This window comes from Python bivittatus, unplaced genomic scaffold (genome assembly GCF_059951505.1).
Source record: "Python bivittatus isolate LINGU-HERP-01145 unplaced genomic scaffold, Pbiv_v1 ctg000160_np1212, whole genome shotgun sequence".
NCBI classification, from domain to species: domain Eukaryota; kingdom Metazoa; phylum Chordata; class Lepidosauria; order Squamata; family Pythonidae; genus Python; species Python bivittatus.
The window spans coordinates 1,776,871-1,789,846 of NW_028277076.1; the positions used below are offsets into that span (position 1 = coordinate 1,776,871).

At 47.6% G+C, this 12,976-nt stretch overlaps 2 protein-coding genes across 5 annotated transcripts; one reads left to right on the forward strand and one right to left on the reverse strand.

Moving 5' to 3' along the window:
- Positions 1–15: 15 nt before the first annotated feature.
- Positions 16–5,095, forward strand: SWI5 (SWI5 homologous recombination repair protein). 3 transcript variants are annotated; one of them, XM_025170422.2, is made up of 6 exons: positions 16–153; positions 1,737–2,053; positions 2,655–2,703; positions 3,437–3,552; positions 4,010–4,104; positions 4,677–5,095. In XM_025170422.2, exons 2-6 carry the CDS (start codon positions 1,830–1,832, stop codon positions 4,751–4,753), a joined length of 561 nt encoding a protein of 186 aa, XP_025026190.1. In that variant the 5' UTR covers positions 16–153; positions 1,737–1,829; the 3' UTR covers positions 4,754–5,095. The 3 variants fall into 3 exon arrangements, with proteins under 3 accessions (XP_025026190.1, XP_007434121.2, XP_025026191.1); XM_007434059.4 differs by having other exon boundaries at positions 4,714–5,095; XM_025170423.2 differs by having other exon boundaries at positions 59–163.
- A 142-nt stretch (positions 5,096–5,237) lies between these two features.
- Positions 5,238–12,881, reverse strand: TRUB2 (TruB pseudouridine synthase family member 2). 2 transcript variants are annotated; one of them, XM_088146909.1, is made up of 8 exons: positions 12,685–12,865; positions 11,946–12,074; positions 11,425–11,499; positions 10,959–11,020; positions 10,450–10,531; positions 9,852–9,924; positions 7,454–7,590; positions 5,238–6,652 (listed from the first exon to the last, which is right to left on the reverse strand). In XM_088146909.1, exons 1-8 carry the CDS (start codon positions 12,797–12,799, stop codon positions 6,384–6,386), a joined length of 942 nt encoding a protein of 313 aa, XP_088003035.1. In that variant the 5' UTR covers positions 12,800–12,865; the 3' UTR covers positions 5,238–6,383. The 2 variants fall into 2 exon arrangements, with proteins under 2 accessions (XP_088003035.1, XP_088003036.1); XM_088146910.1 differs by lacking the exons at positions 5,238–6,652; positions 7,454–7,590 and adding an exon at positions 8,926–9,433 and having other exon boundaries at positions 12,685–12,881.
- Between the last annotated feature and the right edge of the window lie 95 nt (positions 12,882–12,976).

A 12,976-nucleotide genomic window follows, 5' to 3' on the forward strand; every position in this document is an offset into this window, starting at 1 on the left:
CCCTGCTCCACCCGCCTCGGGGGGGGTGGCTGGCTCCCCTGCGCACGCGTGCTGGGAGGCGCGGCGCGCGCATGCGCCCGTCCCGTGCCCGCCCTTAATGGCGGCGCCGCCGTGGCTTCTCCGCTGTACCCCTTCGCTCTTTTGTCTTTAAACGTACGCGGAGGTCTGGTTCTTCCTCTCGGGTCTAATGGTCACGTCAGAACGGCAAAAAGAGGATGAAAAGACTAAAGGGAAACGGGGGAGGTCCCACACGAGCCAGGCTGGGGATGATGGGCGCTGGGGTGGGGGGACCCACAGCTACTCGGCGCCTGAGCCGCCTTGTCCATCATCCGCTGCGCCGGGCTTGGCAGCCCCCCCAGCCCCCGCTGCAAAGGAGCACTGCAAGCTTGGAGGCTCAACAGCTCCTCGTGGGGCCGGGGGATCTGTGGGCCCCCCACTCCAGTCCCCATCATCCCCAGCCTGGCTCAGGAGGCGATGGGAGGTGGAGTCCCTTTGTCCTGGAGGGGGGCCAATGTTGGGTGAGAGGGTTGCGGCTTTGCAACCCCCCCAGGAGCTTTTGGGAAGGAGCCGCTTGCTTACCTGGAGGGATCCCCAAAAAAGGGGGGACTCTCCCTTTTTTGGGGATCCCTCTGAACAACTTCAGGTCCAACCAGTTGGGCTGCTTTCGTCGCTGAAACAATGGCCGGCGGCTCTCCCTCGCCTTGCCGCCCTGCTTTTCCCAGGGCTGCGGTTTTACGGGCTTTGCCAGCCGCCCCTTTTGACGTTTTTCCAGCAGGCTAGAAACCCCCTCTAAATAAATTCGGAGCAGCCCTTGCAAACGCAAGGAAACACGTGTATATATATATTACATATATATGCATATAGTCTTTTTATATAGTATTATTTTTTAGCTAATTGAATGTGGATAATTATACATTTAACGTTTGATCTTAATTGTGAGGCGCCCAGAGTCACCCTCTGGGGGAGATGGACGGCATGTAAATTTAATAAATTTAATAACTAAAGTAAATGAAACCTGTCAGGTGGCCACGGTTGAAGCTGGTCCTTCAGGTCCCTTCCCTCTGAGTCATTCTGTAATGAGGCTGGCTGGCAGAGGGCATGATTATAAAGGAACACGTTTTTCTCCTAGAGTCGAGCCTCTGCAGGCCTGCGACAACCCAGCTGGGGTTGAACCAGCCACAGCTGGCATGTCGCAAAGGAGCATTACAGAATATTTGGGCTCTTGCAGGGTTGAACCCCCAAAGTGCTTTTCCAAATGCAGAGGAAACTCCCCACCTGGAAAAAAGAGATGGGTAGGGCCTCGAGCAAACAGGTGGGAGCCAGATGGCATATAGATTTAATAAATCATCATTATTGTAAGGATGCAACATTTTACCTAAGAGTTGAGCAATCCATAGTAAAGATTTAATCAGAGCTTAAATGCTCCAGCAGCAGTATTTTTAAGTACTAACTTATCATGGATGTTATTGCTATTTCAAAATGTCCCAATTTACTAACTCCTTCTTTAATGAGCCTCATTTCGTTTTTCGTGCGCTGCCTGCCTCGCATGTGAAATTTCTTGAAGGGACTTGAATTATCGCTCAGGCTTGACTTTATGGTTTATAGTCTGTTTGCCTTCATGGTCCCATTTCTCCATTATTTCTTAGTCCCTTGCACATTGCCCATTGTTTCCTGACACTTTACTTTTACATCTTTATGATTTTCACAAAATTGCAATCTTTTCTTTTTCATCACAGCCTTGGCAAAAAAGAGGGGATGGATCCCTGCAGGAAATAAGCTAAAACTCTCCGGCTTTCGGACTGCAAACCCAGCAAACGCGCTTGTGAATTATGCACACCCATGAGCTGCAAAGCCCATTTCTTCTTTCTCCTTCCTCTGACTGTTGTACGAATCTCAACATGGAAAAGGAAAAGGAAGTTGCTGGGGGTTGCAGTTCCGCCTCTCTCTTGGAAGACATGCTGGCTGAGCGAGAACATGAATCTCCTTTGAATCAAGGGGGCAAGCAGAACCTGGGATTAAGGGGGAGAATCTCTCCTAAACCTTTAACGTGGAGGTAAGGGTGGCTTAAATCTTGCACTTCAACTCACCTCTTTTGGCTAACCTGAGCATTCATGTTGGATGGAAAGGCGCTGGTATATTTTCCTTTGGGAATGTACAAGCCTCTTGTGTTCTTGTCATTGAATGAATGGGTCAGATCCTAAAGTCATACAGGCTTCCTATAGTGGGGGGGGGGAGTAAAGTGTTTGAATAAGGGAGGACCTTGCGTGTTAGCCTTGTTCCTTTACTCGCTCGGCCATCAAATGACCAAGCACTAACATGCAAAGAGCTGGATTCACACAACCTATTAAACCAAAGAAGCTATCTTAAAGTGTGGTATGGTCTCAATCGTCGTCATATGTTCTTCATGGTTTTCGGTAAATTGTTAGTGCCAAATCAGCAAACTCTGATTCTTAGCAAGAAGAATCTAAATCTTGTTGGGGGGAAAATTTCATTTAGAGAATCAGCAACTGCTTGAATTACATACTCAAAAGTAAATCTTTCCCCAATATATATGTCAGTTAACCAGCTGATGGCCTAAAGAATGTCACGTTTGTGATGGCTAATTTGAAGTACTTTCAAATTATTTTCTTCATCTTTTTTCTTTTTTAATTCAGGACGCCTCGAGCAGCTCGGAGAAGTTGTAATGCAAGCTTTAAGTCTCCTGTAAGTGTCTACAAGGCCAAATCTCTCACCCCTCTACAGAATATGCATTGATGGATATGTCTTACATTGTAGGAATGTAGGAAACAGTGTTGGAAACCACAGTTGTAGTCGGGATCCTATGGGTTATCCCTTGGCTGTAAACCAAGTAGGACTATAAGGGTTTCATTCAACAGGTTGAAACAAGATTATAAAGCATTGATTTGCTCTGTATTGCTTTGTCCATAAAACCGAATCGTACTATTTTTTTTTTAAAGGTAAATCAACACTTTGGAGGCTCTTGCCTTAAATTAATTTTCTTAGAAATTGCTAAACTGTAAACACATGAGATATTATTGGTTAAATTGGATTTTTAGCGAGGGGGGCACGTTGCAACCTAAGAATAGTTTTGTAGGATATGTACAGCCTTTTGTCTGTAAACGGGATGGCTTGGAATCCCAACTTATTTTTTTTTATAAAATAAAAACTAATATTATTTTGACAGTCCTGATACTGTCAGGAAAACTGGAGAGATGGTGGAATAAATAAAAAATATCTATTTTCTTGGCAACAATTATAAACTTCATAGGACTGATTAGATTTTGGCTTTCTCTTCATGGTGTTCATTCCCTCCCTCCCTCACCCCCCCCCCCCAAGTAAGGGGCACTGAGAGCTCTGAAGTTATTTATTCTAATTCAGCTTCCAAGTGCTGGAATCATAAAAATGTTAATGTTGTCTGTGCTTCTCTGTTCAACAGGTTCTTCCTCCAAGGAGCTGTCAGCCTGCTGATAAGGACGTCTTGCAGCACGAAATTGAAGAGCTAAAATGCAAGGAACTTGCTCTGGATCAGGAAATAGCACAGATCAAGGCTGAGTGTGTATTTGTAAATGTTTCTGTTTTAAATTGCTCTGTCGTGTGGATGGGGAATTGCAGCTTGACTGCAGTAACTTTTTCAGGAGGAAAGAGTGTTAGCTAACATGGGCCAAACTCATGAGAGTCCAGAACCCTCCCTTTCTCCTGTAGACTGTGTTTTTCTAGAGGCTGTTTGCCACAAAGCTTCTGGAAAACCATTGGATGACCCCAGAATGGCCAAATTGCCACAGACTGGAGAAGAAGGTGGAATATTTTAGAATTCCAGTGCCTTCCATTCCCAGGGGAATAGGGTTGGCACATACGTATTATTAAGCAACGCTGGGGTTACTAGAGGACAGGGAAATATATATAAAAATAGAGAGTCATAAATATTTTTTCCTGAATCTGTTCTTCCTCAAGCAGCTCTTGAAAATCACCCGTCTGGTTTGGCTTGACTTTCCTGCATTTGCTTTTCCAGGGGATACAGCTTGGAGGAACTGGAAAACCACATTACCCTGCTTCATGAATACAATGAGATCAAAGACGCCGGACAAATGCTTTTAGGCAAATTGGGTAGGCACGAATATAGGAACCACGCTGGGTGGGTGGAGGTATGTTTTTTACTTTAAACATTCTCCTTCAGAAGGTAAGTTTGGATAACCTGGTACATTCTTTCTCTACCTGGTGCCTCTAAGATGCACGCCAACATCTGGAGTTGCAGCACTTGGGGAGAGTGACCTAAGACTCTGTAACTCTCAGTTGTTGTTTTTTACTGCTTCAGGCCCACAGGGAAAATACGCACAAGTTCAACGTCAGTGGTGTACAGGTTAGGATGAGAGAAAGGAAAGGAATCTGAGATGTGAAATTATAAAACTGGGTTGCTCAGGCACTGGTCTTAAAAAAAAAATGACTAAGGTCTAGGAGAAAGCCAGTTTGGTGTAGTGGTTAAAGGCATTGAGCTAGAAACCAAGAGACCACGAGTTTAGTCCCACGTTAGGCATGAAGCCAGCTAGGGACTTTGGTCAGCCGCTCACTCTCAGCCCTAGGAAGAGACCACTTCGGAAACCAAGGAAGCTCCATGGACTTATCCAGACAGTCACCAAGATTGGATTGTATTTTCCTTGTTTCTCTTTTCTCTTTTCTAGCTCAGTTACTCTCTAGTTTGTGTGCTTTCTCTCCTAGCTGTGATCAGAGGCGTCACCATGAAAGAACTCTACCCTGAATTTGACCTAGACCTTAACGACTAGGAGGAATGTAGAACATGACACTACCTAGACTATTGAAATATAATACATGGTGAAAAGGCAACCACTGTAAGTTCATTCCCCCCCCCCAACTATTGATGAAACAGTGGCTTTAATTCTTAAAAAAACCCCATTTAATGGATGGAGAAGCTGTTGGATTGTTACCAACCATCTGGAGATGGACAGGAGAGAATTCCCCTGCCGTGCACAGATCTCTGCAGAATTGTAGGATGCTGTAGTGGACTGAATAACTACTAATGGTCCTATTCATTGTGGAAGTCGACCAGGCTAAAATACAAGTCCAGTGTGATTTCCTGTAAGAGTTGCAAAGGTTACTGATGGTCTCAATGGAAGTCCCTTCAGCCCTGCGTCCATTCACAGGTCAGCCCTGTTTTCTTTCTCACAAGCGGACTGAATTTGAAGGTGGAATCCTCTCCAGTCCAAATCATCCCCCTACCTACCTTTTTAACAATTTGCTGGAATGCAGCCTCCTTCAAATGACGGCTGTTGATAAGACCATAGTTCAGAACACGTTGTTGAGAGGAAAGCGAAAATGAAATCGTCTATAAAAGTGATGCATAACTTGCTTGGCAATGAGTTTTAAAAGCATTTGTGAGGTGGTTCAGCTTTGACGCTGAAATTAAGGGGGCTGTTGCACGGGGGACGAAAAATGAACATGCATTGACTTAAAAGTGGTTTCCTTTCCTTCGTGCAAGGAGGTTGGAATCTCAACTAATTTATGTTGGTGTTTGGGGGTGAAATATTAGCTCTCGTTATCTTGCTAATATAGGCAATTCAAGGCTTTCAACGCAGATCTGCAGAGGTCTTGCATTCCAAAGTTATAACATTAAAGACAATTCTCAATTTTTAATGCGAGATGTCCTGGTTGTATGAGACTGGTTTTTTATATATATAAAAAAAATATACATTTCTCAATTTAAAGAGAGTTGCCTTTGAAATGATATCTCCATTCCCTACCCAGCTGCAACTACCAAAGACTAGCTTTCAAGCACTGTTCAGATTCCTTTGTGTGACCATGTGCCTCATCAGTTAATTTATGTAATGGCTGCGTGCACAGTGTCCCTCCATGTCTTCCTGCAGCGATGGAGAAAGGAGAATAATTCTGATGAAATCCAGACCTTGCTTTCCACAGACATGTGCATAAATTAAAAAAAAGAAAATCAAAACTTTTGAGTTGCATTTAGTCACCAACAAATTTTATCTCGGGGCTAGGAAGAGACCAAACAGCTTATCTTAACAGAAATTCAAGATGTTGGTGTTTGAAATACATTACTGTAGTAACAATCAATCCATTACTTTGAAGTATCAAATTTCACCCACAGCGACTAATTTTATTGTGCTGGATCTGGGCACGGTGTCCGATTCATCGTCCTTCTCTCGTTCCTTCTGCGTCTCTCTCAAAAAAATTTGCAACTATCTTTGACATATTGAATACAGTTTTCGAGAGGAACAAGCCAAGTTGGAACTTTCCAAAGGTTGGAATTCCAGAATGTTTTGTACGGCTTTTCCAGTATCCTCATTTTTTCCCTTGAGATTGCTGGCAAAGCATTTTCTGCTGCACTTTGCTGTCTGCCTTCCGGAGCTGGGTCAGATCCAGCCTCTTTTGTAATCAGCCCTGGGCTTCAGGTGTGCAAGACTGTTTTGAAGTTCAGCGTCTACTTTCTGCTTGGACTGTAGAATTGCACGCTGGATGTTCGGGAGAGTCCACTGGGTCCGCAGGAGGGCGTCCTCCAGCACAAACACGCCATCCCGTACCCGTCTCACTTGCGTGCACACAGCAGAAGACTTTAGTTCCAACCCTATTTCGTGAACTATCTTGCGGAGGTATTGTTGGGTCTCGTGCAAGCAGTGAATTTCTAAGAGGGGTAAGGGAAAAAAATGTCAGTAGGTAGGCAGTGTTTAAAGTTGTAATTAATAGTTGCAGCTTTCATAGTTAATCTGTCCCCGTGCCTCTAAAGCAGTATGTGTTCCTTTGCCCCCGTTTATTAGAATAATCCAGGCTAGTTTAGCTGCGAAGGAATTCCTAGTCCCTGAGCTGTTAGGTACCTAAGGGAAAACCTGATACCAGCTCTAGTTGTTTGTCTTTTTAACCCAATTCTGTCCACAGTGATTGATCAAGTTTTTGCTAGGCTCTTGACTAAAGGCCGTTCTTATCGGCCCGATTATTTTTCCTTAACTGGATACATCAGGAATTTTAGCAGAATACAGGCTCTTCCCTTCACTGCAGCGTTTTCACCATCCTTCGATGCTGCTGAAAACCAGTAGAGTGGACAAAGGGAAGAATCACCGGGTTCCAGTCATTTGAGTTTAACCCAGTGTTTCTCAACCTTGGCAACTTTAAGACACGTGGACTTCAACTCCCAGAATTCCCCAGCCAGCCATGCTGGCTGGGGAATTCTGGTAGTTGAAGTCCACATGTCTTAAAGTTGCTAAGGTTGAGAAACACTGGTCTAACCCAGTGCTGAAGGGATGATTATTTTTAGAACATCCTGCTATCCAACCACTAGTTCATGCCTTCCAAAGCCACCTTTTCAAACACGGAGTCGCAGGAACAAAGTCAGAGTGGAAAGATTTAAAGAGGATTGTGGAGCTTAATTTCCTTTTTCCCCATAAAACAATGGTGCAAGTCTGCCTTAATCTATGAGGTAGGGCCATACCCAGCTGGAATTCAGGTGGTGCAAAACGGAGACATTGCACTGCAGTAATCAAAGGTGGGCTTTTCTCCATGGGCCGAATTAATCCTTTCACAGCCAGCTCGTAAGCTTCTTGAGTTTTCAGATCAAGGTTAGCACATCTGGAAGGGGATGAGGGTAGAAAATGGAACAGTGAGTGAGTTGTTTGGGAACAGGTCAGGGATATGAGATCTGTAGCCTTTTACAGCTGTATCTTCGGTTGATGTTAATTTGAACTTTACTGCCGCAATGTTCCAAACAGGTATTCATTCTTATTATAATAGCATCCTGAGCAGCTCTACCAGTATTTAGAAAACAGGTTTCTGCTCATGGTGTTCTGGAGAAGTAGTTGTTTATTCTTAAGATAAAAACTTAGGCAAAATCAGGCAAGGGATCCACAGACAAGGATGTATTTTGCAGAGTGTGTGTGTGTGTCATTTGAATCTCCTTTGACAGAGAGATTTTGCCCCTCTCTGATGTGCCAAGAATCCCACAGCATCTGGCTCCAGGCCCAATCCTTCACTGAAAATAGTTTTAAAACTATAAATACGGCCTGCCAACTCTTATTTCCAGAAGCAGCAGACACGAAGTTCTAAATTAGCATGCTAGTAGAGGCGAATATGTGTAGCTCAGGATTGAACTGTGGAGTCCTTGGGGTTCTCTGACCAAGCTCAGAGAACCCCAAGGACTCCACAAATTAGCATGCTTCTAATTAGCGCTTGCTTGATTCAAAAGCCTTTCAAATCTTAAGTCCTCCGGGTTGCCAAAACTCAACCACTGTGGTGGGTCACTGAATAACTTCTGGATTTAAAGAGGGTGGCTGCTTATGAATTCATTGTGATACAAGTATTCGTAGCCATTGTCTTCTAAAGCCAAATTGTGTGTGCATTTCCCCACCACCACCAGTTCCTGCATTTCACATCCAGAGTACAACACAAAGCTGTGGCTATTTTAAAATTGGATTAGCTACTTCTGGAATTCTCTGCGAGAGAGCCAAGAGCTGTGTATGTAACGAGAAGCCAGTTTTCCCCAACCTGGCGTGCCCCAGATATGTTGGACTTCTGTTTCCCGTCACTCCTAGGCTGCGCAACTTGCTGGAAAGAAGCTGATTACGGTGGCTACGATGGGCACACTGCTGCTAATTCAAATGATAAGATACAGCAGAGGTATAAAGACAGTGATTGGAGCGGTCTCAAGTGCTTCGCGGGCTACAACCTGGCCCCACGTTTACCCCTTTGTGAGGCCCACACGTCGTTCTAACATAGTATTTTATTACTATGTGAAATTCAGTCATACCCAGCTCTAAAACTGCACAGCTACACTCAAAGAGGAGATGTTTCACTACCCTTCAGCCTCATCTCCCGAAGGAGAAACTTTGCAATTTGGGGGACTTGTCTCATTTTCAGTGTTCTTTCTGTAAACGGAGGCCCGCTTCCAACCCATAGTAGAAAGACCAGTTCACAGCCGTCACCGACTTTATTTTAGACTAAGAACCTTCTCCCTTTTCTGAGGACGGCCTTCTAGTTCTGGGCAGCATCTCTTGATCGTTTTTCTCTTCTCTCCTGCAAACAGCCTGGCCGGGAGGAGTCGGAAACCCTGCCCAGTGTTGGTCTCCCTTATGGCGTGGCTTTCTTATCCCCACGCTCTGTTTAAGGCTTCTTTTCCTCTCTCGAAAAGAGGGGTGGCAGTTCCTGATCTGGAGTATCCCACTGCAGGAACTCTGCCGCTCGCCTGTCCATATCAGTCTCCGAGCGCAGCGCACACCACAGGAGAAAGAGCGCTAAGCTCAGGGTGATCAGCAGGGCCTTCCAGAGGGGCTGCTGCTTATGGCTGCCCATGGAATGCCCGGTGGTCCATACGCGGGGGTTGGCAGGGCTCTTGCTGAAGCACAGCGGCTGGGAGCTGTCTGGCTCCTTGCGCTGACCGTAGAAACGCCGTGGGAGGAAGCTGAGGGATGGAGGTGGCCTGTAAAGAAAGCAGAGGAGGGTGTTGGTGACAGCCCCCGGGCCACCTGACCATGCCCACGTTCTCGCTCGCCTTCCAGGCCGGTTCTGTAGGTTTTGTATCAGCCCAGCAAGCAGCTAGCAGCGGGGTCGGGAAGAGGTCTAAACCTTGCAAGCACGACCTAACACTTTTGCTAAGAAGCTCTCCAGGGTGTTAAATCTAGGGCATGGAATAACAGAAGTCCACCACACCTGAGGCATCAGTTTGGCAAGCTATTTGAGTCACTTTCTTTTGTGTAAGAAGTGAGATGTCAAAGGAACTTTTGGACCTAGATTGTTTCTCCTGGATGTCCCTAACTGGCAGGATACAGCCAGGCCCCTTCCCCACACACAGGATGTGGGGTGCCCTTGAGGCACCATCACTGCAATTTGATACTTACTGCAGTAAAGCCTTGTGATGGGATCCCTGGATCACAGAAATAATCCGTTCCAGCTTCTCCTGGGTTATATGGTCTCAGAAGAAGAAGAAGAAGACAGGCAATGTTAATGTCCGTTCCTCTGGTTTCCCTCTCTTTTCCCAAACCACTCAGCCATTTTTGAGGCTCTGATCCCATAGGTCCCCCCGTTTTGTTTGCTTCTGCAGACTTCAGTGTAAAGGGGGCCTTTGGGCCTACATCGTTATCACACTGAGAATCCTTGCTCTATTCAGATACAGCAGAGCTGAGGAGATGGACGCCTCTCTAAAGGTTGCTGGACTCCAGCCTTCCATGCTGGGTGGAGTTCCTGTCCACCCACTTGAGACACTGCACAACAGCCCTCTTGCACGCAGGGCAGAAAAGCATGTTGTCCAGATGGAATAAAGACTGTGCAACGGGGCACTTGTGCAACAGGGCACAGGAGAAGGTCGGTGTTTCATGGGAGAGGATGCGGCCTACAGACAGAACGTTTCCTTCCCACCTCTCCAGTTCAAAAAAATCCAGTCCTGGAAAATCCCAACTGAGAGCAGACCAACTTAGGTCACCTGGACCAGCCACTTACCAAACGTGGTTTTCTCAATCAGTTTGCCTCTGTCTGAGAAATCATCAGTGGCTTTGCCAAACACGCCATTAACAGTGTATGTCTTTGAAAAGAAAAACATGGTGATATCGCGCACTGGGGATTCGAAATGCCCGGAGCAAAAACTTGGTCAAAACTTCCTAAAAGCATAATTGCAGCCCAAGACCCAACCCAGTTTGTCGTCTTGGCCAAAAAGAACCAGTTGTCCTTGGAAATATTTTTGTCAGAACAGGGCAGTACCTGTAGCGTGTACTATAAATACAAGTGTAAAAGTTTCCTTCAACTTGGAAGGTAGAGCTAAACTTGGGTCTCAACATTCCACACCCCTTGTCGGCTATTTTGAGAGCCTCCCCAAGACCTTAGTTTATCTGCAAATTTAGGGATTTCCATAAACGTGCTGTCCCACCCCCACCCCCCTTAAATATGGGGGAGGTTTGGGTTATCAACAATAGCACTCACTGCTAAGCATCAGAAACGGAGGGAACCCTTACCCTGGTCAGATGTGCATTATACCAGTCTGTGAGCATCTTGGTGCCGTGACCCACGCCGAGCACTGGAGGAGAAAAACACAGAAGACAGAATTAAAATGTCATTATTCCCTAACAATAAGTTCCAGTACGCAGATCAAAGTGGGCCTTATGCCAACGTGGGCAGGAAGAATTGGATACTGACTGCCCTGGATGGTCACGGTGGGGGGAAAAAAGGACCGTGCAATGTTGTGATTCCGCCATCGTAGAAGAATTCTGCGTTAGCGCCTGGTCTCAAACGGGAGAAGCTAAAAACGATCCAATGAGGCCATAGGGCCCTTCTTACAAATTAACATTTCTGACAGCCTAGTGAATTACAGGAGAATATCGACGCTCTGCTGATATCACAGCGAATGCCCTGTTAAACCTGGCTAGTAATTTTGATCAAGCCCCCATAACGGAGGAATTAACGCCTACAGCATCTACTTACGAAACACTCCAGAGGAATGGGTATCCAGCCGATGGCCAGCTCCAACTTTCAAGTGGGTAAATATCGGTCCTGAAACTGTGTAGAAAACCAAGGCAGACTTTAACGGTGGAAGGGCATTCCCCTTGCTCGTGTCAATTTCCCTGTTGCATCTGGTCGGCCAAAGAATCCTTGACAAGACGGGCCTTTGATGAGAGGCAGATTGCCGCCTTCTTATACAGCAGCGGCAAAAATTTACTTTTTAAGAAAACGCCCAGCCCGGTATTTTTAAAGATGCTAGATGGCATCAGCCACACCATTCAGCCTGAGAAGGGCAGATGTTTCACCAAGAAACCTGGAAAACTCCAAGTTGGCGGAAGGGCGATAAAGGCGCACAACGAAAGAATCCCAGCAAAATGTTCAACGAAACACAACAGGAAAGGGGATGCCGCTCTTTCGGACTGATGGCACTCCTGATCCGGTTTGGTCTCTCCCAGGCACCCTGTCTCCACGAGTCCTCGGGGGAGATCTGAACGCCGCCTTACCTAGAGGATGGTCAACCAGCATCGGAACCTTGTTCACCGTCAGGGTCAAATCCTTCCCGTCCTCCTCAGACACCGTCCGTTGAAAGCGTATTTGCTGGCGGGGTTGCGGGCACTTTAAGGAGTTCAAGCCTAAAAGCAAGGAAGACCACGATTTTTCCCCCTCCCCCCCTGAACGATACCACCTGCGTTTTTCAGGCATTTCGATTCCAACGCATGGGAATTTCTCTGGCGACTCATCCCCTATTGCTCGGTTCCTGTTTGGCTGGCGATCCAGCGAGACAAAGCTCCCTTGGCCATCTCTGCCTAAGTCTACAGCCGCCCATTTCGCTCCTCTGGAGCCCTCCAGATGTTTTGAAGGACGGGCTGGAGAGAGCGGTTCTACATCCAGCGGGCTCCCTGCGCAAACCCACCCGGACGGGTCCTTCGCAGCCGCCCAAGAACCGCGGCGCCCTGGCCGTTTGGAAAGCCGCTAAGGCGAGCGCAGCCTCTCTCCCCAAAGCCGGGGGGGGGCAGGGGGAGCAAATCCAGCCCCGAGGAGGACGCAGCGGAGCAGATCCGAGCTTGCGCCCTCGGAAGCTTTCCGCCCCGCGCTCAGCCTCGGCGGAGAGCGCCAAAGGGAGCCCGGCGAAGCGCCCGCGCGGCGCCCCGGGAGGATCCGCAACGGGGGGCGGCTGCGGCAGCCTTTGGCCAGGCGGGGCTGAGCCGCCCCCCCGGCGGGTGGGGGGAGACAGCCGCTCACCCTCTAGCAAGTGCAACTCCACCGTGTCCCTCGCCATCTTCCAGGGCATGCCCGGCGGCTTGTACACCGCGAACAGCCCTTGCAGCGCCGTGCCCGCCGCCGCCGCCGCCCGCATGGTGCCCGCCCTGCCGCCCTCCGCCGGCGCAACCGCCTCTCCGGTCCCCCGCAGCACTGCCGGGTTGCGCCCGACCGCGAATAGAGTCCCGCCGGGAACAAGCACCGCCAAGCCTTCCCCGAGCCGAGGAGGCGCAGGGCGAGGGTGGCCGCGCGCAACGCCGGGCGCGCCCGGGAC